The sequence below is a fragment of the Ambystoma mexicanum genome, chromosome 2p (assembly GCF_040938575.1).
Source record: "Ambystoma mexicanum isolate Mex_15411 chromosome 2p, UKY_AmexF1_1, whole genome shotgun sequence".
NCBI classification, from domain to species: domain Eukaryota; kingdom Metazoa; phylum Chordata; class Amphibia; order Caudata; family Ambystomatidae; genus Ambystoma; species Ambystoma mexicanum.
The window spans coordinates 1,015,484,325-1,015,511,152 of record NC_090923.1 but is presented as its reverse complement, the minus strand read 5'-3'; the positions used below and the strand labels follow the sequence as shown (position 1 = coordinate 1,015,511,152).

General features: G+C 46.9%; 1 protein-coding gene across 1 annotated transcript; it reads right to left on the bottom strand.

Annotated features, from left to right (window-relative positions):
• Window positions 1–4,342: 4,342 nt before the first annotated feature.
• Window positions 4,343–26,521, bottom strand: FKBP2 (FKBP prolyl isomerase 2). The gene is made up of 6 exons (XM_069644862.1): window positions 26,256–26,521; window positions 20,865–21,042; window positions 20,466–20,578; window positions 5,657–5,703; window positions 4,963–4,998; window positions 4,343–4,580 (listed from the first exon to the last, which is right to left on the bottom strand). The coding sequence occupies exons 2-6, from the start codon at window positions 21,024–21,026 to the stop codon at window positions 4,519–4,521; spliced, it is 420 nt and encodes a 139-aa protein (XP_069500963.1). The 5' UTR covers window positions 21,027–21,042; window positions 26,256–26,521; the 3' UTR covers window positions 4,343–4,518.
• Between the last annotated feature and the right edge of the window lie 307 nt (window positions 26,522–26,828).

Here is a 26,828-nt window from a genome sequence, read left to right as displayed (position 1 = left end):
AGCCCAAAGAACTGGATACCATTGCAGCAGAGATATGCGAGGAGCATCAGCAAGGACCTCAAAACAAGGTTTTGCAAATCTGTCCTGTATTTTAAGTATTAAAATGTAAGTACAGAAAATGGTGATTTAACTTTGGTGCCTGGGCAATGGGCCTGGCCCTGAGCAAGGAAAAATGTGTACTCCGATTTGCTAACTGGGGCATGCAGTATGGCCGAAGCCCTAGGTTTGAATGGGAAAGAATATTCTGCTTGCGGCTACAGCTTGAAATGTTGGAGTGGAGTTGCGCGAGAAGTATCAGCAAGGACCTGAAAGCATGCTTTTGCACATTTGTCTGGTGTTTTATTTTTCCAAAGTATCTAAATCTAAGTATAAAAAATAGCAATCAAACTTTAGTGCCTCGACAGTGGGCTTGGCTCTCAGCAAGGACAAATGCCCACTTTGATTTACTTATTTTGACATGGGGAAAAGAAGTCTGGAAAATATATTTGGTTATTTTGTGGATGAAAGAGGGCTTGGAAACGGCAGGGGAGTGGAAATGTCCTCTACTACTTTCTTATCTGCCTCTCTGATCCCTAACTGTCTATCGCAATCCAGGAATGGTGTGCAGCCAACGACCTCGGTGTGAATGCCAGTAAAACCGCAATTTCTGTTATTGGGACACTTGTGCCCCGTTTCCTTCCTACTTTCTGGACGCTCTCCTTGGGCTTTATATCCTCACCATCTGTGATGTCAAAAACTTTGGGGTTATCTTTAACTGCTCTCTTTCCTTGACTCCTCACATGCTGCAATTCGAACCTGCATCAGCAGGCTGCGCACAGATGTCAGAACGAGCGCTCAACTCGCTGTGCTATCTGACCGGCATTAGATGTACTCAGCTGCATTAGTGTTACTTGGGTTCTGGGTCATAAGCATAGCCATAGCACAATGCAACCCAAAAAAACAATAGCAATGCAAACATTAGTAGATGGACACTAAGACAGATGAGCACACAAAAACTTTGAAGTGCTGCAGTCACACCTGAAACAAAGCCCCCCGCCCCTTCCCCCAGGTACGAAATTCTATTATCTCCGGGATGCCTGCAATTACGTGGGGCGTTTGGTATGGTGCAAGCCCAACAGAGTGCTGCTATAAGACCTGGAGTGTGGACAAACATTGAAGTACCATGATAACCTGAGGTGGGTGACCAAGGGGTGAACCCCCCCAAGATGCCCATCAGTTGGGAAGATCCTACAGTAAGTGTGGTCGATGACTCGACCAGAGTGGGGAAATGAAGAGAGGCAGATGAACGTTGGCCCTTCCTACGTTTTGACGTTAGACATGAACGGTGCACATCGCTCCTGCAATCTACCCCCTCACCACCATTGTGTTGCTGATGCAAGAGATGTTCCTCCCTGAGGCAGCCCTACAGACCCTACCCAGACGACGTCACTGAGGCAATAAACCTGCAGGTGATGGAGCAAATCAACGAGCTGTAATTCCGAAGAAGGCAAACAACGTCATGGCGGAGGCAATGCCTATTCATTAGAGCCAGACATGGGCAGACAGAGACAGCCATTTTTTTTTTTTAGGGACAAAAGATACAATACAGTATGAAGTTGAAACCTAAATGTCCGGGCTTGCAGCCTAGGGAATCAGAAAATGGTAACCTTATGGAGACAAACAGCACGGTGGGCCATACCGATCACCATCAATTGTTGCTCACATGCTGGTGACCGTCCAGGATGCCAAGCCTGAGAAAGCCATCCCTGACCAATCCCACTTCACCTTAACACTCACCTCAACAGTGTTGCAGCCACCACTCACAGAATGCCCTAACGACATGTTTCCCCCATGTATCTTTCAGTATGCAGTCTCAGGCGGAGCAACTAGATATGGCCTGACCAGAGTACTAATTCCATGTAGAATACATAACAGTCATTCACTCAATCCCTTCCCACCTTGGGTCTTTGAGATGTATCTTTTATTGTGATGTCATATTCGCTCAAAAACTTTTTTCAAGCATGAAGCAAGTTGAGAATCGGAAATCGCTGCCATATCCATTGCCGTCCCCTTTGATGTGTTTTTTGTTGAATATAACAGTACTTTGCCTTATTACTGGACACTTCAATTTTTGGGACATGGGATTCCCCCTGGCTCGTCCTCTGTATCCATAGTGGGTTTCCTCCCCATTACGACAGAAGGGATTCACAATTCCATAGGAAAAAGGCATTAAGGGGGGTGTAGTATTATAGGGGAGATCAACAGGAACACACCGAGTTAAGCCACTCCATGGTCCCCAATGCTTTGAATTTCAGGGGGTTTGTTGCGATAAGTTTCTTACCTTTAGCATGAACCAAAGTGTTTTCATTGAATATATATATCAAAGTAACAATTCCACAAGTAGGCACCAAATAATTCCATTCTTTTTTTTTTTTAAATTGCTAGTTATTATTACGGGTAATTTTTAGGGAGCAATGTCTTCCATCCGAAGGTATGCCAGTGCAAGAATAAGCAAGGGGAAATGGAAACCGCACAGTAAGCATTCTGTGCACATGCAGAAAAACATGTAGATGCCCGGCTGTTATTTTGAACGCTTGGTAGACATACAGAAACAACATTCTATCATTACCACCATAAGGACAAACCTGTCGTAGTGTTGCCCCAAAACAGCAATTTCCCCAGTTGGAACAAACCTGTAATGACTTTTCCTCCAACATGCTAGCGTTTGCAGAGTGCTGAAGTTACTCTTGCATTGTGATATTTGTATTTTAGCCATTCCTCCTTTATATGTTGTACTACAGGCTCCACAATGCAATTGCACAGCTGGGTCCATGTGCGCTAGTCACGCCTGATCGGGAACAGGGGTATGCAGAAAGGAAAATATGACAGGGCAGGTCCCGTTGAGGCTGGAGCACCAGCAAGGAATGGTCAGATTCCTAAAAAATGTGTTCTAGCTCTAAAGTGCCTGTGAATTCTCAAGGGTGAGCATTACAAAGTAGACATTTTGACCATGCGCTGCTGCTGTCTCACAGAGTCCCCTCCATGCTACATCCCAGGGGAAAGATTCAGTAACCCTCATTTTTAAGAGACAAAGCCCACCGGTTTCAAAATATATGCATATATTTTTAAGAGTATCAAGCACTTCAATAAGGCTTGAAAGTCCAGAAATAACCAATGCACCTACCCTTGAACTACCGTGCCGCTTACTTACCTCTACATGCATGACCTTGGCCCACATCAGGTCATAGATCAATATCTGTGCCCGGTACTTTGCCTCCAAACAAATAGGATCCCACCACTGATCAAGCCTTGCAAATTCCTTTTATTTTATTTTTTTTATTTTGTTTTTTATTTTTTTTTAAAAAGGGGAGAGACCTGCAGGTCTAGTTCCTTCGTTTACATATTGGCCTAAGAGAAATACACTCACCCCATGGGGAGACAGAGGCATACACTAATGAAAATTCAATAGCGAATATATAATGAAAAATATATAGCGAAAAAAATAACGAAAATATATGTGGGGTAAAGTGTTCAATCTTGTGTAGAAACGGTTGGGTGGGTTTTTAGCCATGGGAAATGGGGGTCAGAACCCCCCCTCAAAAATGTTCCAAAAACGATTTCGTTATTTTTCTTGTACATGTTCATTCGTTATTGAATGATTCGTTATAAAGAAATGTAACAGACAGATTAATCAAGGGCCAGATTTAAATCTGGATTTTTCGTTTTTGCCATTAGGTGGCGCTGAAAGCTGCCCATAAGCAGAAACTATCTTCATGGGACGTGAATATAGGAGAGTGGAGATGTGAGGAGGGACACAGAGCCTGTGGGCGTTTGGTGATTAACCTACCCATTCACGGCCCATGGACATTCTAGTCTGTATGACAATTCCCACCTCGGGATCTCTTGAAGTCCAAATCCGCTATTTGAACTGCCATATGAAAGGTAATGGCTGAATTGCAGCTATAAACCACCTCATTGTGAAAAACACCAGGTACTAACCAAGTTCGCCATCAGCCACTTGATTTATAATTCAGTATGCAAGCCCTTGCATCCTTTCCTTAAAATTAATTTGTTAATTAAAAACAAGCACTGGAAAAGCCAACGGTTGGGCTCTTGAGTGGGCATTAGATTGACATTTGCCAGGCACCAGCACTGTTTGCCAACAGGTTGCCATTTAGGGCCAGGTAGTACCATTATGGCAGTGTCTGGAAAATGCAGATGACAGCCCTACACAAGACAAAAAGTTGGCTTTGCCAATGCTTGTTTTATTTGCTCACATTCGCAACCCTGTGAAAGACAGCATTATGGTTACTCAACATTTTACTTATTTAAACCAATTGACTTACATGAAACAGGAAACAAGTCAGAGTGTACCAATCTGTTTTTAATTTACGTTTTTCATTCGGATCTGGGTTTCAGGATATGTAATGGACTTCCAGGTTCCCATGGTTTTAATGGTGGGTGCAGGGGAACAAAAGTGAAAAGAAATCTCCACCACTCCGACAAAATATATGTATAAAAAAATCTTTCATCGTAGATCTACAATTCGGACCGCTGGTCAATCTTCAGGAGCTCCACCTCGAAAATCAAAGTAGCACCACCTGGGTGATTGAGAGAAACAAGTCAGTTGCCATCCCCAGAAAAAATAAAGTCAACTGTAGACCTCTCCATTCCACCTCATAACCTCCCTACATTTTTTTTTTGTTTTAAATACACGAAGCACACCAGCTATGGAGAGGCTGGACATAAGAGCACAGGCAAACAGGAACATACAGGCAACCTAGGACATGGTGCAAATGTAGGCAGGAATGTTTTAGCAGCACAAAAAGACAGAAAGCCACTGCCCTGCAAATAACGAAACCCTCCTTCTCACAGTGCCACTTTAAAGGCATACAGTACAGCTGTGTGCGAAACAGTCAGAAAAGATGAAGACAGTCAGCTGGCAAGCTCCAGCAAGGAAGGAGGCGACGGAAGATACAATACCTGGAATCTTTGGCGGAGCACCTCGGTCTCCATATCCTGCAAGAGAGAGACACAAAGATAAAGGCCAAACCTCTACTCTCATTGTCGTCCCCTCACCACCGCCCTGGCAAGTGAAGGAGGCCGAGACTTTACCCACTTAGTGTTGCCTGAATGCTATCCATTACCTTAATGGAGTTGCATTCTGCCTCCTCCAAACAGCCACCAAATATAATCTCCCCTATTGCAAAAGTACAAATCCCCAGCAGCCAGCTACAGGTAGCATTTATGAAGTGAGGCGCACAAGACTATCGGGGGACACAGTGCGAAGCGACGATCATGGTACTCATCTAACACTTTCAGTATTGGAATAGGATTTCTCTGCGACAGGCAACCATATTGCTTTAAGTCTACTCCAGGATTTGGGTGGCTCTCACCCAGCCCCAAAGTGTCACGTTCTTCAAATGTTGGTTTATGGTCTCATTCAGAATGTTGTGTTAGCAGAAAGGCAGGGTGGCCCAGGCTCACACAGAAGATTTAAAAAAAAGGTTGTGGAATTCATAACCGAATACAAGGTTCTAGAGATCTACATTCTGAACCCCATCTTTGGCTGCTCAGGCCTCAACCAAAATCCCATCATAAAACAGGATTCTGTGAACAGATCCTGGGGACAGTCATGGAAGAAATGCCCTATGAACTTTGCACGAGGGACACATACCTAGCTCAGATGGAATCACCAGCTTCCTCTTCTCACCCTCGCACATCCTGTGTAGAGAAACAAAAGAAACGGTAATCAGAAACCATAAACCCTGGAGCCTATAGTGTGGAGTGCATCACTCCCAGTTGCTGCAACAGGTAGACCGTTTCATTATCCAAAAGTGCATTTGCTGCACATCTAAAGTATCTGACAAACCAGAATCTGGCATCTGGATCGATGTGAATGTGTTTATACACTATTTTAGGTTATGACCAAGAGGTGTAAAGTGGGATGCCTAAAATTAACAGATGCTTGATGCAGAGGTTGGCTGTGAGCAAGGCATAAAATAAGCAGCGTTGCATACCTCTCTGCCCTAGGGCTATCAACCCTCTTTTCTCTGTTCACTGCAAATTCAAAGGGGCTAATGGAGAGGAGAACAGCAGTAATCATCCCCGCAACTTAAGTGCCAAAGGCCTGTATATGAATATGAGGCAAGAATCTTTTATTCTTGCTCAAATAATTGCAAACCAGAAGTAAAATCGGGATGATACTTTTATTAAGCCAACTAGATCCTGTCTGGCAAAGAACCAGTAATTCTTAACCTGCCTTTTTTTTTACCAGTCATGCAAATGCTTGCAATTGGAAGTTACAAGATGCATAATTACAGTATTGCTGTTCTAAAACACTTTATCTCCATGCTTTACAGTAAAGTTTAGGTTTGTGCGTCTAAATCTAATCCGGGCAACTAGATTTCATTTTTTGGGGAAGATGCATCATATTGACGAGTGAACAGTTTTGAAAATATACATAATCACACAGCCACATGCTTTTGATGGCAAACCTAGTTCTGTAACCGGCTGGATGCATTAATCTATCCAACAGGTGCTCAACCCATGAGCTGACCCCATACTCTTTGACTTCCCATCTTATAAACCTGTTGCTTTATACCAGCTATCCTGAAAGTGAGATGGCTAATAACTACAATATTCAACTAGTTTGCCGAGTTATCTGTGTGCTTTCGTTGCTCTTAGATAATGAGCTAACTAGATGTTTATGCAAACTAGGAATCAATAGTTCCATCCACTCTCTACATCTACTGCAATACCATACATGTAGTAGGAACAAAGCAAGCTCTCTATCTGCCATGATTATGATTGCATCATATCTTTGCACCTGCGCGAGAGAGCTGGCCAAACTGTTTTCCGAGCAGTTTTATCATATCTATGTCTCCATTCATGCAGTTAACCCTTTAGACTTTACAGACACTCATCCACTTGTGTAGTCTAATAGATTTTATGTAGGGGGAGTGTCATTTACAAGGGGATGTTTGAAACTTTTATTTAACGTTTTCAGTATAAAAAATACAAGTTTCACTGTGCATGGATGGCCTCTGGGTGACAGCAGTGTGCTAAACAAAGCGGGTTTGTGGGGACATGCACCATTTTACAGAAAGTGCATTTACATTTTATTTTCATCGTGCCATGGGTCAGGTGCATTTCTCTGAGGTAGAGTAGGTAAGCCAAGTTACTGGAGTTGTGGGTCTAGCAAAAAAGACCTGACCCGTTTTACCTCAGTGGTATACTAAAATACTGTAATGTTGCTCATTTTAGGTCTTGGGTACAAGTGACATTGAAAATATTAGTACAGCATTACTAATCAAATGGGTTTGTTTGCTAATCAAGAATTCTGCTAATCAAGATTTGAAAACGAATGTATGCCTTGTCGAGTGGAGGCTAGACAAACAGGTGCATTGTAGGCCAAGATGCGGGGTATTGGGTTTGGTACACCCCACCTTGCCCAACGCAGTACTGTTGTGAGGGCTGGAATTACCTACGTTTAGATGCATCTGTGGGTTGTGATGCAGGAGATGTGTCCTGTATCAAGGTTGTACTGGTGCATCTGTAGCAGCCTCTCATCACACTGCAGGTGCATGTGTAAAAGAAGCAGCGAAAGTTAGAAAACATTTTTTTAAATCCTTGCCCAGTGCTGCTGCCTGGCCCAATGCCCATGCCAGTAGGGTAAGACACCCATAGACCTCTCAGCCCCTGGAGTGAGACACAACGTGTACAGACACTAAAGGTACGCTTTGAGTAGGCAAAGGACATCTTTCAAGGGAACGGATGGAAGTGGAAGAAATAAACAGGCCAAAGTATATTGTTTGGATGTCTCAAAGGATTATTCTTCCAAACCGCGGCTGATGGGGGAATTACTTGTACCTGTGACTGAGCACGGTCTTTTAATCAAACAGACATTGCGAGACTAATAGGAACACCCCTTTCACTTTGGAAGTAGGAAAGCCACAAAATGTGCACTTGTGTTTTCCAAGGAATATTTACGTTGGTACAAATAAGAAATTGAGTGTACTTGCATAGCAGGACTCCATGTACCTAAACTGTGTGACTGAGTACCTATACATGAATGTCCCATTGCAGATTACAGAGATTAGGCAGAGGTCGAGTCGACTGCTTGTCATGCAGTAGCTACCAGCAGACCCCTTTCATGAGGCCGCAGGTTCTGGCGCAGCAGCAAGTGCCTACCAAACACTACCTGGCAAACTTCAGCCAACACCTTAATAGGTAATGTCAGAGCACTACATGTTCCCATCATCCACCCACGCTTCAATAATTTCCCCAAACAATTCTCTCTGCATCAAACACTGCGGTCATGGAAAAATACTCTTCAAAGAGGAATTGTTCTCCAACAAGGATCCATCCTCAGGACATACTACTGGCCGATTTCGCAACTGCCTCCAAAAGGACGGCCACGACCACTGCTGCCATGAAAGTGAGTCCATCCAACTTCCATCACTAACTCTCCTGAGACTTCCTCCGTTGTTCCATCCTCGCCCATCTAACAAATCCTCACTTCATTTTCTATTCTTATTGTATACCTGTGTACCATCTGCTTTGCACGGATTGCTGCCCCATTTTTAAATCGAATTTGGCTGGTATAGTTTACTCACCTCTCTGTGCCACTCATCAAATGCAATTCTACTTCCTCTGCAACTCTTTATCCCCAACCTCATTTTACTAGGCCTCCTTGCGAGTTCAGCCAGAACTTTGCAGTGTTTTCTACTCCCCCCTCATTCCTTGGCTAATCCCCTGCCTTCCTATGGCTCTCTCCAGCTCTCCTACATTCTGTAACTGCTGCACTATCACCTATCCCCATTGCAGACACCTACGTCGGTGCCTCCTCTAGAGGTTTTCACAGATATCCCCTTTTCGGTCCATTCACCTGATCTCTGGAACTACCCCACCTCATCTCCACTCTCTCCCTCCTCACACTCCTCTATTACCGGTGGCACCGTGGGAAGTCCTTCTGGCTGGCTTTGCATCCTCTCGTTGCTTTGTTAACGTCCATCACAGTGGCAACATTCTGGTAAAGGGTCCACAACCCAAACTCCTCCTTTTTGACCTCATCTAACCTTCTCTCATAAACTTCATTTGCCTGCATCCCCTCCCTTCTCACTCCTCTGGATGGTCTACCACACCCCTGTACCCCATCTCAGAAAACCTTCAAAAGTGCAGACCTCCTCCACCTGGCGACTCTTAAAGCCAGTTCAGCTAACCAAAACTCATCTGACATCTGTCTCCTTCTTGAAGACATTCTCGCTCTTCCCGAGACTTGGTTGAATACCAGCTCAGTCATCGCTTTTGAATCCCTCCTCCCTGACGGCTTCAAGATCATCTCCAAGCTTTGACCTCACCACACTGGCGGGGGGTTGCTTTAATCTTCCCAGAGTGGGTTCCTGATTCCATCTTTAGTTCAACTCTTCCTTTGAAAGCCTGGTTTGCAAGTTGGTCACCTCTCCCACCTCCACCCTGACTATTGCCACCATCTATCGGCCTCCTGGCGGTACCTCCTTTTTCCTCTGTGAATGGGTTGACTTCTGCTCTTCCTTACTTTTCTCCACCTCCAACCTTCTCCTCCTGGGTGACTAAAACATTTAACTGGACTATCCTGGCTCTGCATCCACTCTATTCAATGAGCTCTGCTCCTTGCTATCCCTCTCCATTCTCCCTTCACGGCCAACCCACACTGCTGGACACACTCTGGATGCCCTTATACACTCGAACATCTCCCCTCCACTACTCTTCCCTTTCTCCTGGTCAGACCACTCTCGCCTCTCATCTGAGTCCCACTGGCCTCCTGACCGCCACATGGCACCCAAAAGTCACTCCAACCTTGTTCTTTAACACCAGCCCAATGAAACGAGTGACTGCGGCTGCCTTCGCCTCTACCCCCGCCTCACTGCTCCACCTGTGACTCTACCTCTGACTCCGCACTTAGCAACCTTCATCTTTCCATCACCAACACCCTTGACATTCTTGCCCTAGTCATGAGGATCCGTCTGAAACCTGTCCCAAAGCCTAACACCTGCTACGGCACCAAACTGGCAGCCCTGAAATGAAAGTGGCAACAGCAGAACAAAAGTGGCAAACCTCAGGCTCATCTTTTGACAAACCGGCCTGCCGCCTTCTCCAGAGGCAATACAGACTCACCATCCGTGCAAAGAAGTGCGCCCACATTCAGGCACGAGTCTGTCGCATCCAATAACACGGCTGAGCTTTTCAAAATCTGCAGGGAACTAGACAACCCCCTCAGCAGTCGTCTCCTTCCCTCTCCTTTGCAGGCAATCTGTAATGCACTGGCCTCAACCTTTGCCACCAAAACTAAGGACATTCAGACCACCCTTTCTACACTCCCTCACAACCCATCCCATTCCCCACCCACCAACCCCTCCTCTTCTGCTTTCACAAAGTTACCAGAGCTGTCCGCTCCACGAAAGTCCCTTCTAAACAGGTACTCCCTTGCTCATCCAGGACCATCAAGGATAACATTGGCGCCCTTGCCCCTACTCTCGCCGATTTCTGCAATCACACTTCTATCACTGGACCTTTCCGCTCACCCATTAGCACTCCCTTGTGTGCCCACTCCTGAAAAAAACATCCTCTGGCCCTAACTGCCCTGCCAGCTATCGCCCTATCTTCATCACCCCCTTCATGGAGAAGCTACTTGAGAAGCTGTCCTTGCTCCAACTTAACTCACAATGAACTTGCTGGAGGCCCCCACGACCACCAATCTGGATTCCAAGCATCCAGAGGGACGGAAGCTGAACGTCTGTACACCCGTGAAATTCTGCTTGCATCTCTGTACTCCAACTCCCAAGCTGTCCTTATCCTTCTCGATCTCTCCTCTGCATTTGACAGTTAACCATTCCATCCTCATACAAAAGCTCCACGATACACTTGGTATCTCGGAATGGGCACTGAATTGGCTGTCCTCCTTCCGCACTAACCACTCTTCCCAAGTCATCCTGGGCCCCTTCTCCGTCTCCACCTGTGGTGTCCTCCAGGGCCCTATACTCTCCCCCTGGCTCTTTAACATCTACATTGCTTGGTGTCATCTTCAACTCCCCTTTCCTTCCTCTGCATCATCCACAGGCTGTCTGGGCTCGAGGACCACACTATCTTCAACTCTATCTCACCAAATACTCTCCCTGTAGACCACTTTGCTCTTCTAGCAATCCTTCTGTGTAAAGCGTTTTGCCAAGCAGAAGGCGGGGGGGGGGGGGGGTCGCTCACTTTCCTCTGCAGACTCCCTCATATGCAAAAGTCCCCCTCGCCCCGGAGCAGCATCTCCTCAAATTCCGGAAGCTCCTAAAGACTTTCCTCTTTTCCTCCTACTTCCCTCCTGCTCTCCTCTGCCAGTCTCACAATTGCTGAATCTGTGTCATTGGCCGTTATGCATCTTCGGGCCTTTGACCTCCCACACCAATTGTTCCCAGTTACTGTCTTTCCACAGCGTTTTGCATCTGCATTCCCTCCGCTCTGGAGACTAGCATGTACATCTCCCTCAGCACAGGCCGTGTAGCACTCAACATTTCTAGCAATTCATCCATGGCTCACCTACGGGCTCGGACTCCCCAGCATTTGCCCCCTCTTCCCTCTGCACTTTCTGAATACACAGAAGGTATAGTAGGTTCACCCCCCCCCTCCATCTTCCCCAGTCTGCTCTTTAAATATTGTGTTGTAATTATTGTAATGTACTTCCCACTCTCTCCCCCACCCCTGTGGGCCCTTTGAAACAGTATATTGTTATTGTAGAAGCGCCTTACAAGCAAAAAGAAATAAAATACAAATTATTCTTTCACCATCGCACAATACATAATCACACACACATACCTCCTCCTCCTCCTCCTCCTCCTCCTCCTCCTCCTCTTCCACATCCCCATGGTGCTCATCCCCTTCCTTTGTGTCCCAACATGTCACATCACCCAGCTATTCCTGTCTCTTAAGTTTATCTTTAATACTCTACCTTATTCTAGGCTACGGTCTAGGCATCCACGGCAGGGACATAATACCCCCACTTATCAGACACAGTCATAGTGCAGGAATACCACTATAGCGGTGATTGCCACTGCATAAAACTATATCCAGTCTGACTGACACCCTGGGTGGTATTGCAGTTCGTTGCAACACAGGCAAGGCTTGGCGTGTAAAACCACTATGGTGGAAAATGTCCGGTCAATTCTAGACCAAATCCACTTAACCTTCGGTCGCTTTCCCCTCTACTGGGCCTTCCCAGTCCCACACTGTAATCTTTCTTTACACTTACTGCAAGGTAAACCTTTCTCATGTGCAATTATGAAACATATCAGCTTACACTTAGGGTCAGCTTATAGACATCTCAAACTGTTGTGTTGAATGAGATGGAAACGTGAGAGAACTAAAGCAGGAGGTCTCATGGTCAAACATTTGAGTAGCTACAGAGATTTAGGTTTGGTTGATGGAAACATCCAGGTCACTTAATCCATACCACATTATACTAAAAATCAGCTATGTAACTGGTTGTACTGCACCTAGCTAGTAGAGATCACATATAGAGAAATTTTAACAGGGAATTCCAGTTGAAGTCACGTTTTTTTAAAAGCCAAAACCCTGTACCCTTTCTATACAAGTCTGGCAGGAAGAAGTTAAAAAAGGATATCTTGGCCTCCAACCCTGGTCTTCCTATTGCAGACACTTACTCCAATGCATCCTCCAGACAGACCACCACCGACATCCTCTTTGTCGTTCCTTCACCAGATCTACTGACTCTTCATATGATCTCTGCTCTGTCCAATCTCCTCCTCTCCCATTAATGGTGGCACTCGCTGGGAAGTTCTCGTGGCTTCCTTCAACTCCTCTAAAGTCATCATTAATGTCTACCTTAAATGGCACGGTTATGGTCCAAGGCCCTCCGGCCAATCTTCTCCTCTTTGATAGGCGCTTCCCTCGCCTCATCAATTTCCTTTCATCTCCTGCTGTCCCCTCCTCTCCCCCCTTGGCTACCTTGCCCTTGCCCTCGCTCTCCTCCTCCTCTGCCCCTCCGAGGGCTTTTTCTCCTCCACAGGGCGTACCTCTGATCTGTACCCCTCCCCCGAAGGTCTTTAAGGCTGGCAACCTTCTTCATATTGCCACTCTCAACTCTCACTCTGCCGTCAAACACTCCTCTGACATCTGCCACCTCCTTGAAGAAATAGACCTTGATGTCCTTGGTCTTACTGAGACATGGTTCGCAGCCAGCTTTGTCACAAGCTTTGACACACTCCTCCAGATGGCTACAAGAACCTCCCCGCACCCAGATCCTCCCGGTCCAGTGGGTGGTGGGGGTAGCCCTGATCTTTCCTGAGTGAATTCCTGCCTCCATCATTCCCACTCAGACCTACTCCTCTTTTATGCCTTGTCTGTAGGCTCTCTCGCTCTCCTACCCATTCTCTTACCGTGGCTACTATCTACGGGCCTCCTGGTCAAATCACCTAATTTCTCCGAGTGGGCGGACCTCTCCTCCTCCCTCCTGGCCTCTACCACCCAACTCCTACTCCTTGGTGACCTCAATATCCATTTAGCCTCTCCTTGTTCCTCCTCTTTACTCTTCTGTGACCTCTGCGACTCCCTCTCCCTGTCCATCCACCCCTCTGGCCTGACTCACTCTGCGAGTCATACACACAATGTCTTGATCTCCTCTGACTTCCCCCTCTCCATCCCTCTGACCACTCTCTCTCCTGGAGCGATCATTCCCTCCTCTCCACTAATCTCCCCCCACCCCAATCCAAGCCTACCCCAACAATGCCACCTACCTTCTCGAACATTCAGCCCATGAAGAGTGTCAGTTGAGGCTTTCGCCGCCACCTTCTCCGCCCCCCCTCCACCTCTGGCTGACTCACATCCCGACTGTCTCTGCTCTACTCTTCTATTTCCTATACTCTTGATGCTCTTGTCCCCTGTCATGAGGATACGTTTTAAGTACAAAGCCAAGTGCAATTCCTGGTATGACACCCACCTTGCTACACTTAAACGTAAGTATAGGGTGGCTGAGAGGAAGTGGAGGGCTTCTTGTTCATCCTCTGCCAAACTGGCCTGGTACCTGCTCCAAAGGCAATACCGATTCTCCGTCCTCACCAAAAAGAGTCCACATTCAAGCCTGTGTCTCTGCGGCATCTAACAACTCGCCCGAACTCTTTAAAATCTGCAAGGAGCTGGCCAACTCTGCTTCAGTCTCTAGCCCTACTGTTGCCTCTTTGCAATGCCCTTGCCTCTCACTTCATCTCAAAAACCCAGGACATTCTGTCCCTGTGCCCACCCTTCACCTCACCCCACGCTGACACTCCTTCAGCCACCCCCACCATCTTTCTCGTCCTTTCCTCTTTTCTCCCCTTCATGAGGTCGCTAGACAAGTCAGATCTATGAAAGCCTCCTCAAAACAGGTTCATCCCTGTTCCTCTAAAACCATCAAGGACCACATGGATACACTTGCTCCACCCTTTGCCAATTCCTGCAACCTCTCCTTTGCCTCAGGATCCTTCACCTCCCCTCTGAAGCACTCCCTTGTGTATCCTCTTCTCAAGAAACCCACAGTTGATCTTTCTTGTCCGGCTAACTATCGCCCAATCTCCATTACTCCCGTTCTGGGCAAACTCCTGGAAAAGCTGGCCATCTCTCAGCTTAACCTTCATGCAGATTCTTTGGGCTGTCTCCACGGCCACCAGTCTGGCTTTAGAGCTGCCAGAAGTACGGAAACTGCTCTCCTGAACTTCCGTTAAGATCTGCTCTCAAACCTAGATTCTAACTCTCCCTCTGTCCTCATCCTACTTGATCTCTCTTCGACATGGTCAACCATACCATCCTGCTCAACCGTCTCCGTGATAACCTGGGAATCACTGATCAGGCTCTGGCCTGGCTGACCTCTTTCCTCTCTGATCGACCCACCCAAGTCCAACTTGGGTCCTTCCTTTACTCTATCTTCCTCTCTACCTGTGTTGTTCCTCAGGGGTCTAACCTCTCGTCTTGTCTTTTCAACCAATACCTGGCAACTCTTGCCCACGGCATTGGCATTTTTTGCTCCAATTTCCAGTGATACGCTGACGACACTCAACTCATTTTCAGGCTGCCCTCAGGATAGAAATAAAATATCAAATATCAAAATACAACCTCCCCAAGAAACATTTAGGGCTTGTCTGAAGAAGACAACCATGGTAGGCCACACAGAACAGGAAACAGTTACATTAATTTTGGTATCACTGCCCGTTACCATGGTTAGCACGGATTGGGATAGCCCGGCCCATAGTTTCTACCTTGCACCATCACATCTAATGAGTTTGTAAAATGTAGAGCAGGCTCATCCCACAAACGCTATAGCGGGCCTGCAAAACAGACATGTTGATCGGGGTAAGCTGAGAGGGCACAAGTGCAGTCCCTAAACAAAAATAATGATGACCTATTAGCCCCCATTAACAATAGGCACACATTGCTAGCTAAAGAAAACATCTGTAACCATTTCTCTGCACAACACTCATGAGTTTGGCACCAACACAGCAGGGGTGATCTATCAGATGGTGGAAGGGATATAGTGGAGATGGAAATACCACATAGCAATGGATTTCAAAAGGATAGCACCATGGGGAGGAGATGGAAACATTCATGTGATGGCACAAAGAGATGGTTCTAACATCCGGTCGTGATAATCAGCCAGCGAAAGCAGACTGAGACGAACAGCCACGTTGGTAGAACGATTAGGCAGGTTAACACTAGGCATAATCAGATGGTGGGAGAAAGAATGAGTGTGCCAGGCAGGTTATGATAAGATCAGAGAGAAGAGGTGAGGAATGATGTGGGACCAGGGGTAAGACAGGAGCCCAAGAGACCTCTCCAGCTCCCCATGTAGAGTACTCACTGACTAGTCTGCTGGCAAGACAACGCGGCGAAGTGAAGCTTGGGGTACAGGACGTTGGAAAGCCTGGAACTAGGCAGCCTACAGAAGAAGGCTCTGGGAAACCCTAAAACATGCAACTCCCAGAAACTTGGAATGGGGTGATAAAACCCCTTTGAAACTAAGAACCAAGACAAAACAGACCGAAAGGCACGGCGTGGCTCGGTTAACCAAGGAGAAGCGCCACACTGTCCATGTTTTTTGGAAGAGATTTTTACTTTCAGTTGGCCCTTCTTGTCATTAATTCCCTTGATAAAAAGGTGTTCATGGAAATCCTGAATGTAGCAGATCAGTAAAATAAATAGATAATCCACCTTTTCCAGTAAGAGGCTGGGGAAGAAATGCACACCCAATGCCTTACATGGGCAATTAGCGTCTGCTGCAACTAACAGCGGGCAATGTCATATACTGGGTCGTGGATTTTCACCCCCAAAGACAATTATCTCGAACGTCGAGGAAAATCGATTACCCTGAAACAATTGGCCTGGCTAATGTTTCTTCACTGGCATGTAAACCACAGACCCTTGCTTTCTTTGCAAACATGAGGTCACACGACTGCCAATAGGGACATCAAAATGAGATCACATTCCTGAGCAGATAAAGATGTGTTAATGGTCCCATATGCAGCTAAACATGAGAATCATATTTACAAAAGGGCAAGTGACTCATTGGTTCTGGTCACAAGTGCTGTATCACCTCTAGCCAGAGCATGGCAATTAAGAAAGAGACGATGTACAAGAGACTGTTTTTAGAAATCAAGTAAATTAAGTTAGATTCCTGTATAGTGCTCACCACAACTTAAGGTAGCTGCAAAGCATTGATAACAAGCAGGGGTTTAAAGAGGGCTCTATTGAAGACAGTATATCATTGCAGTCAATGTTGGTTACTTATTAAAGTATATGAATTTGTAGTTGCTGTCCATAGGGACACTCACGGGCACAGGATGAGGATTGAAGAAAGATACAGGGGGCAGAAGCAAAAGGAGCAAGGGATATTGGGGGCTAAAAAGTAAAGGGGAAAACACAAAAGGCAACATTTATATTGAAGAAAGGGTACTTGATTAAATAGGCATTGCAGATATGTCTGGGGAATCAGAGTGACAGTGCCCCACCTCGACATCCCAACATTAAGTTTAGGGTCAAATCCCCAAACTAAGGCCAGAATTACAAAGCCTCTCAAATTCCAAATAAATAGGCATTTTCTGCATCCACAATATTCAACTCTGGGTTTGTGTCAATCCCCTCAGAGGTTATAACGCCATGCCTCCTTTATCTGCACCCTCTCCCATTTACCTCATGGTCAACCAACATTATGTTTAAACATAATAAAGAAATCTAACAAGCGTTAATATAAAAAGGTGGTTATTCAACATAGTGAAGGGCCAGATAAACATACCATTCACGGATCTGTCAAATTCTGTGAGCAGTTTCTTGTTAGAGGATAGGCCAACAGCTTAATTCTGCAATGTGCACTGTTGAATTTGAGTGAACACCCTGCCAATCAAGGCAACTCGCCTCCCTATTCTCCTTATCCCCAAAAGAAATGCTGATCCATATATTGCACAAGGTGTTTTCTCAATTCAATCATTTAGTTTTCCTAGACATTGTTCTCCCTTTGAATCTAGGTGATACGTAGCAATGCTCTTTGTCCACACACCCTGCACTCACATAACACCATTGCACAAACACTCTGCCAGAAGAATGAAGCTAAACATTCCAATGGTAGCTTCCCACATAATCCTCTATCTCCTTAAACACAATCCACACTTTTTAGTTGATAGCTTAACTGATGCGCCCACCCACACGTCATTCAGACATAGGTGACAAACAGGGTATTGGCCCTCGCATAACTTTAATGGCTGAAATGGACACAAGCATAATAGCACCTCCCAAATTTGGACTCCGGTCCCTCCGAGGGCATTCAACCAACAAGCGCGTTGGGACCATAATTATGGTGAAAGGCGCTATACAAATGACAAAATAATGAACCCTGCCTAGAGCAAGCATTTGGGAAGGGAAGGACGGGTGGTGGAAACCACATGGATACCCACAACCACTGGGAAGAAACACATTCAGGGTTTTAAAGGACAACATTTAACCGAGTGGTAGAGCACAGGTCAAGCAATCTCCAAACTCACCCCATGATCTTCTACTGTAAGCATTGCCACGTTGACTACTTGAAGTTCCACCACATTCATGATTAAATAACTGGGCAACCACCACATGCCTCTCTGAACTCGCTCCTTAGGTTGATGCCACAATCATTCTTGGAATCAGCAACTGAACTACAGCTACAAGTATGGCTACCCTCAAACCTCTGCCACAAGCAACTTGGTGCTCACTCTTCGTGTTCCTGTACTCCAGTCGCATAACCTAGCAACCCTCATTTTACTAGGGCTGTCGGAGGCTGGCTGCCAAAAGTCTGACTTGCCCAGTGGTGTGGACAGTTAGCACTATGGGCACCAAACAATCTGATTTCTAAAGACAGGTATTTGGAAGGGATATAAAGGGATAGTCCAGTAAAAAAAAAATATTTTATACTAGCACTTTTTTTTTTAAAACTTCCTATGTAAAATTTTGAGCTATTCAAGCTCAAAATTCGCTAAAGCAAGCACATGGGTGCATCCATTTTGTGAAAAGGATGCCCGCCTGTGCTGGCTTTTGTGGCACTAATGAAGGAAAAGCCAGCCAGCTGTAGTAAACAAAAGCTACCGCTGGGTGGCTTTTCCTTCAAATGGTGCTGTACGCGGAGGACGGGGACCGGAGACCAGAGCAGGAAAGCTGCAGCTGAATCTCGGTAAGTACTTTTTTTTTTTTTTAAATAAGCACTAGCTGCAGTTTTTTTTCTAAGTTTTCCGGGCTTAGAAATAAAACTGCAGCTTTAAAAACGTTGCATTTATGTTTGGGGTCGCTTTTGAATACAACGGTGTGTTTGAAAACGCTGCGGTTTTTCTTTCCAAGTTTCTCAGGCTCCTCCGGCTCGGAGGAGCCTGAGAAACTCGGAAAGAAAAACCGCAGCGTTTTCAAACACAACCGCGTTGTGTTTCTGCCTGCTATGGCTATCACTTCGGGTCTCTCGGGCCCCCCAGGGGAGCACCGGAGACCCAAAGTGAAAGCCAAGGCAGATAGAAACAACGCGGTTGTGTATCTGCCTAAATCTGCTTTCCCATTTGGGGCTCTCGGGCCCCCCGTGGGGAGCCCGGGAGCCCCAAATGGGAAATCAAATTTAGGCAGAAACACTGCGGCATGTAAACACAACCGTGTTGTGTTTCTGCCTGCCTTGGTGTTCACTTTGGGTCTCCGGGGCTCCCCTGGGGGAGCACCGGAGACCCAAAGTGATAGCCACAGCAGGCAGAAACACAACGCGGTTGTGTTTGAAAACGCTGCGGTTTTTCTTTCTGAGTTTCTCCCTGAGAAACTTGGAAAGAAAAACCGCAGCGTTTTCAAACACAACATTGTATTTATGTTTGCGGTCACTTCAAAAGCGACCGCAAACATAAATGCAACGTTTTTAAAGCTGCAGTTTTATTTCTAAGTTTTCCGGGCTCCTCCAGCCCGGAAAACTTTAGAAAAAAAAACGCAGCTAGTGCTTATTTAAAAAAAAAATAGCACTTACCGAGATTCAGCTGCAGCTTTCCTGCTCTGGTCACCGGTCCCCGTCCTCCGCGTACAGCACCAATGAAGGAAAAGCCACCTAGCGGTAGCTTTTGTTTTCTACAGCTGGCTGGCTTTTCCTTCATTAGTGCCGCAAAAGCAAAAGCCAGCACAGGTGGGCGTCCATTTCACAAAATGGATGCGCCCATGTGCTTGCTTTTGCGAATTTTGAGCTTGAATAGCTCAAAATTTTACATTGGAAGTTTTTTTTAAAAAGTGCTAGTATTATTTTTTTAATGTCTATCGATTTTTAAAATAAATGTTTTTACTGGACTATCCCTTTAAATCAGGGTGTTGCAAAGTGATACTGGTTGCAGTTGACACTTTATAAATCCCCAAACAATAAATCCCTGCACATTTGGAGCCAGCCTGACTCGTCAGAAAATGCTTGCGAAATCAACTTCTGACAAAAAAGGGTCATCTGCTCCTGAACAAATAGCATGTGCTACAAATGCCCTACCAACCACAGAGGCCCTAAGAGGAACATCTGGAAATGTAAGCAAGCTATTCTGTCTTCAACTATGAGCATCGCGTGTCACGATTTCAATAAGATGCATCATATAATGCAGTAATGGACCACAGTAAGGACATGCACCAACCATGGGAAAGGTTTGAGGAAGTAGAGAGGTAGTGTGCAGGCCATTTGCACGACTTTGTTTATCTCAATTTTCTTTCATCCCTGTCGTGGGGCATCAGACTAGATAACAGATCTGTTACTCTTGACATCGAGCTGGGCTTTCCATATTAGATTGACAACCACCTACCAAGAAGCCTTAAGCCCGAGTGCACTTCACTCCACTTCCCACTTTAATCCCAGAAGGCTGCAATGCTATATTGGACCATGTCCACATCAATCCCCTCCACAGGGACCCAATGACAGAGTTTGTTTAGCCCCATGATCAGTGTCCAATTGTAATGTCCCTTACCCGAGAAGGCCTTGGTCCCAGCCTTTAATAACCTGCCCGGTCCCCAGTGTGAAGGTGAATGGTTGGTTTCGTGGGATGCTGCTGTCAAACTCTGTGCCATCCTCCAGTTTACCCTGCGGAGCAAGAGGACAGGTGGAAAGAGAAGACAAGATCACCAAATTGTGGAGAAAGTGCAAGGCAAGACCACAGCAAAACAGAGTGCAGAGATACTGCTGGTCCAGTGCTATTGAGACGCCACTCACCGAGTTTAAAAAATATGTTTTGTTTTTTTAATACAACACAAAGACATGTCGTATGTACTTTTGTACTGCAGTATCCCAGATTGGAAGAGGCACTGCGTGTAAAAGACACGTGCAGGAGCAGTCAATTCTGTACAGTGCACTGGGATGAGCTACTTACAGTGTAGTGCATGTGCAGCACGTCCCCCTTGCTGGACTTGATGTTGCAGTTATCCACCCTCTTCTTTACGCCGATCTGCATCTTTTTCTTCTCCTGGGACCCACTGCCAACAGCGCAGACAGCCCAAAGAACCAGGGACATGACAGCCACATATGATCTCATTTTGATGGAGGATTTCCTATGGAAGAAGATGCAGAAGTTGACATTAGTTTCCTTGAAATCCAGCGACTGCCTAGAATCCTGGCATAGAAACCCCATGTATTGCCTCTTACGAATGTATACCTTGCCAGCTTTAACCTTTGCCTGAACAATTTCTGCTAAGGGCAAGGGGTTAACAATTTTTGCCGGGCTTTCTGCATACAAAGCACACAACCAGGGTTCGAAATTGCCAGGAGCTTGGGGCTATTTAGTACCCAATTGTAGCCAAGAGGACCCTAGTTAACTTCAAAGCAACAGCTAGCAGGCACTACTTTTGACTCCAGAGACAAGCAGTGCCGTACAATCATAGCTATGTGGTACTAAATGTGTAGGTTTTGGAACCTCTATAAAAAGGAGAATCGGGAACACCCCCAATGGAAATGTAGAGCATAACGGCTAAAACAGAATGGACAAGTTAGAGACTACATCTTGCGCAAAGTTGAATTTGCTGAACACCATCTCGCGATTCCCCAGAGGTAACTCCTGCCTAACGGTTATGACGAACACCCAGGAGCTGCTTTTTGCTCCTGGTTAACAAATCCTAATTTCGATCCCTGCACAAATACACCTAAAGCGGGAATGCTGTCTAATGTTCTACCCAGCCAATTCTCGCCATCAATGCACGACTAATATTGCATTAAATGTTTTGACTTCTGGCATCCACAGCCTAACACATGGACAACTCTGCTCACCCCAAGCTCAATTTCAAAAATTTGACAACTTGATCTTGTACCACTGGTTTGCCTTCCCATACTCTCCCCGTTTATGCCGGAAGAATAAAATATGTGCTTCCTCATATCTACCTTTAGAGGAAGAAAGACGGAGTTGACTGCATGCGATCGATGTATGAACCACTGGGTTTGGCAAGACGTTGCAGGAAGACACTGGCGCTAGCCCTTAAATGTGCAGCAGACAACGTGGCACCTTTACACACTGTGCCAACACCCAAATCAAACCCATATTTGGATTTGCTAGAAATGACACCCATTGCATTCCAACAAAAAAATAAATGAAAATCCTACTTTAATCCCCCCTCCCCACCCCAGTATAAAGTCCCACCCACCCGTCAGCAAAAAACAGGTACTCCCTCAAAAATACTGATGATGGTTGAAGTCGAAAAACCAAGGGGCTGAGCGCGCGAGTGAGACCATGTCGACCCTCTTCAGTGTCACAGTAGTGCTGGCCCAAGAGGAATGGTGATGTGCATTGCACTACATGACGTGCCTCCCAAATGTTAAAAAAAACAATGTTTAGAATTATCCCTTGTTCTTCGATTCCCCCCTCCCACTCAGTCAGTGAATGTGCTCCCCTGCAGGGTAAACTCGCTGACCATTCTTACGTGCCGTCCACACTATCTCATGTGGGGCAAACTCTAAAATGTTCACCCTCTCCCTGCAGGTCTCAAATATACCCCCTACCCGTCCCCTGGGGAAAAAGGTCAAGAACCCCCACCATCGCCCAAAGAGTTCCGACCCATCCGTCCACTCTGCAGGCAAGCAAGACTGCTAACAGAGTCTGTAGCTCCTTCCCTCTCACAGCCTCCGGCCAGGGCGCATTTTCTAGCCCGGCCTCTGCGTACCCACATGTCCCATGTGTGTACAGCATCTTTTTCTTTCTGCAGCTGCGCCTCTCTGTCCCCGTAAATGCCTTTGCTGAGCGATATATGGCTGTCAGCTCCCCTCTTACTTTGGGACAAATCGTGCCACACCCTCCTAGGGCTTTTCTCTCTGGGTATCCAGATGTCAGCCACCTGCTTTGGCTTCTGTTCTTCTGATTTGGCAGAGGTCTGGCCAACAGCTGGCTCACCTTTTGGCCATTTCCGTGGAACCCAGATATCATCAGTGTTCTGTGTATCGGCCAGCAGCCCCTCCCCAATTCGGAGGCTGCCCGGTCCCTGCTCTCTTGTCAACCACACTACTTCAGTTGCAATTAGCCTCCCGCAACCCACTAGGGGCTCATTATGCTCTAGTGACTGCTCCTCGAAGACACTCTCATCAGAGGCCTCCGGCTGCTTTAATGTCTTGCCCTCCAAAGTGGGAACGTGCTGAGAGATTTTCAGACAAGCATCTTCAACCCCTACTAACTCCAGATCCGTGAGGTCACTGCATGCGCTTTCAGCAGAATGGTCTTTATCTGTGCTATCTGCACTGGAGTCACAGTTATCACTGTGTTCCTCAAATGGTGAGCACCAAAAGCCTTCCTCCCGCAAGTTGGCCTCGCATCCTCCAGTCACCCCAAAATCCAGAGTCACTATCTGCTCCGAGGTGGTCACCTTCAGCAACCCAACATCCACCCCATGGCACCCTGGCTGCTTGTTCATGCCCACAATCACCTGGTCCTGACAGCCATGTGGAACTACCCTGAACCCCAAGTTGTGAGGGTCGCACCCACATCTAGTTTCTTTGTATTCCTGAGCAGAAAGGCAGTACCCCAATTCACCAGGACCCCTGCTTTCCACATCCTCTGAAAACCAACCATCGCTGACATCATAACCCCACCTAGGGCACCAGCAGCCAGTGTCTGTATAAGGGCCTCTTGGACAGGTCCACCAAGGACTTTCATGCCTGTCACTCTGGCACAGACACCAGTCATCTCCCCCCTCATGTCCCATGTCTTCATAGTCACAGCTTGAGTCTAGATACTCTGCATCCCTATAAACGCAACTTGGAACAGAGAACCCTGCATCCCCGCTTTCCCCTTTCTGCCAAGTCCACTGCACACCTTTTTCATACTCACACCTGGAGGCACCAGACTCATCCCTCAGGCTACTGGACCCTACAGTTGGGCAGTCTGCTTTTGGGTCAATGCAAGGAAGGTTTCCAGACACACAATCCAGGCTCCTTTCACAAACATCTTCAAAGACACGACCTGGGCTGGCAGCACAGCCACAATGAAAATCTGGGTGCCCTATCACACCATGTATATACTCATATTTTGAGTAATGGTACAACAGAGTCCCAGCATCAGCTCTGGAGCCCAGAGACTTTGTTTCTCCAGACTCGCACATAGAATCACTGGCAGGTGGCTCTCCCAATTTAACTCCAGGCACCCCACAACAAATAACGCCATACAAAGTCTCACACTTTGTGCTCCTGCCGCAAGCCTCACCATATTCTGCCTTTGACCTCCGGTCACAAATATCCACAAACTCACTCTGTGGGTCACCACCACAAATATCACTGCAGACACCATTGGGGCATCCACCGCAACCTTCTTTGTAGTCTCTGCTTGAGTTACAACCACAAGAATCTCCAAACTCACCCTGTGATCCCCTACTGTAAGCATTGCCACATTGACCATTTGAAGTTCCACCACATTCATTGATTAATTCAACAACTGGGCAACCGCCACAAGCATCTCCGAACTCACTCATTGAGTTGACGTAACAATCATTCTTGCAATGAGCACCTGAACTACAGTTACAAGAATGTCCACTCTCGACCCCATGCCACCGACTACAAGCATCTTGGCACTCACTCTTGGTGTACCCGCCACAAAGTTCTGCAGTCGCATAACCTAGAAACCCGCTACAAATCTCCCCGGAATCCAGTCTGTGACTCGTCATGCCCACCTTTTTGCAGTGGCATTGGGAGGCCGCTCCTAACTCACACCCTGGAATACAGTAAACTACATCGCCGCATTGAGGGCTTGCAGCACAGATTGCACTAGGGTCCTCCACGGGGCTGTCGTCATTTTTCTTACTCCGCAAGTCACCAACATCCACAGCTGCACTACAACATACAAAGCTTTTAGCAATCACATCCCTAGAGTGGGCACCAGGACCATTGGGACTACTCTCTGTAAACTCTGTCCTGGAAGCCATGAAGCCAGTGTCTTCAAACTCACACCCAGGGTTACTGATAGTCATAATTTCAAAATCAAACCCAGAAATCGCATGTTTATATTCATACACAGAGTCTACGGAATCAAAGTCTCCAGAGTCACAACTGGGCGATGTGGCAGTCACAAAACCATGATCACACTTTAGTGGCAGAAAAGGTACATCTTCATACTCGCAACAAACGCCAGTGCCAGCCACGTCTCCACTGTGACAACTCTGACCCCCGACATGCACATGACTATACTCACACCTTGAGGAGACCATACACGCTGCACTTGGACTGGCACACTCTGTCACTGTCCTCACCAAACAGTCCATGCTGCCACCCAATTTTAATTCAGCCAAATGAAAGGAGGATGTTGACTCCAAACCACGTTCCTCTACTGGGGGTTGCATCCCTAAAAATATTTCCTCCGACACCTGAGGAGAGTCCCCAGAATCCTCGGATATTGGATCCATGGATTGGTACTCGGGAGTAGGACTTGTAGGCTGCTCTTCCCAGGTGTCCCTTAATTTCTCTCCCGTGTGGCCCTCAGGTGCATCTGCTCTAAGGACCCTGGTCCTGTATCCATCAGTGGGGGTCATACGCTCCTCCTCTCCATGGCACGGCCACATCGCCCGAGATCTCATCTTGCCTTTCTTGTGACTCCTTGGCCATCTTTCCGAAGGACCTAGCAAATCTTTCACTGCGGGGTCTCGAACAAATTTCTGCTTGTGACTCAACTTTTTGCCTTTGGAAACCCGGATTTGTAACCGGTGAGATTCCGGCTTAACATGATTCCGGGAATCTCCAATTCCAGAACAGGCGGGACTCTCATTGGATTTCCGAAAGCGCCTTTCTACCGGGCTTCTCTGTCCCAGACAATCTACTTCACAATAACCATTAATGACCCCCTGTCCAACGGCCTCCTCTCTACCCTCACATTCTCTATCTGTCGCACCCAGGGTGGATAATTTGAAAGGAGCTACCGCCTCGTTCGACATTTGAGACTTAATATCACGAGTATTACCGATGTCACTCAATCCCAATGGATCCACACTATAATCGCTTCCAGCATCAACTGGTGACCCCTCATTCAGGTGGCTTCCCATAACCTTCTCTCCTATGAGCCCTTCAACATAATCACCACTTGCGGATTTCGTCTCCCCCAATAGCCCTTCTCTGTGGTTCCTACTTCCGCATCCCCCCTGAGGCCCCTCTCGATGGCCGGCACTTCCAGGGCCCCTTTCCTCATGGGACCGCTCTCTCCCTTGCCACCCTCTGAGGCCCTGCGGCTCCCCCCGGGCACCAACGGGATCCCCCCGGGCCCCAACGAGCTCCTCCATCACCCTCCGTTGCCTTCTCTTCTCACCTCAGCAGCACCGCACGCCAGCTCCAGTACACACAGTCCCTCCGTCAGGCTCCACCTTCCGGTTCCGCCTACGTCACCTGCAGAGCAACTGAGGCCCGCCAATCTCTGAAGGTCCCCGGCACCTCAGCCTCGCCTTTTTCGTTACGTGGATCATTCCAGTTGGAAGGGTTGGCATGACCACGGGAGGTAACTGAAAGGGCATCACGTGACTCGCCCAGCTAAAGGCCAGCTCAGGACACAGACTGGCCACGTGACGTCTGGCCCCTGCGCGCGGCTCGGAACACTAGCGTCAGCCAAGACTGGCACAGCCGTGATTGGGTACCGACTGACCGACAGGGGAGTTCATATGTTCTGCATGAAGTAGGGTAGTACAAGGAGGGTAAACTGAGGTGACTGCGTTGAAAAATAAGCTCACAGTTTCATGACTTCGCATGGTATCGTAAACTACTCTGTTAGAACTATTGACTGATTATCCAAACCAACGGCAATTTTGGAGGTGTTGAAAACTCTCCGACATGAAACGCCTCCGCCTATCTTTCCCATAATGGTAGCGGCCGTCTGGCCCGGAACAGT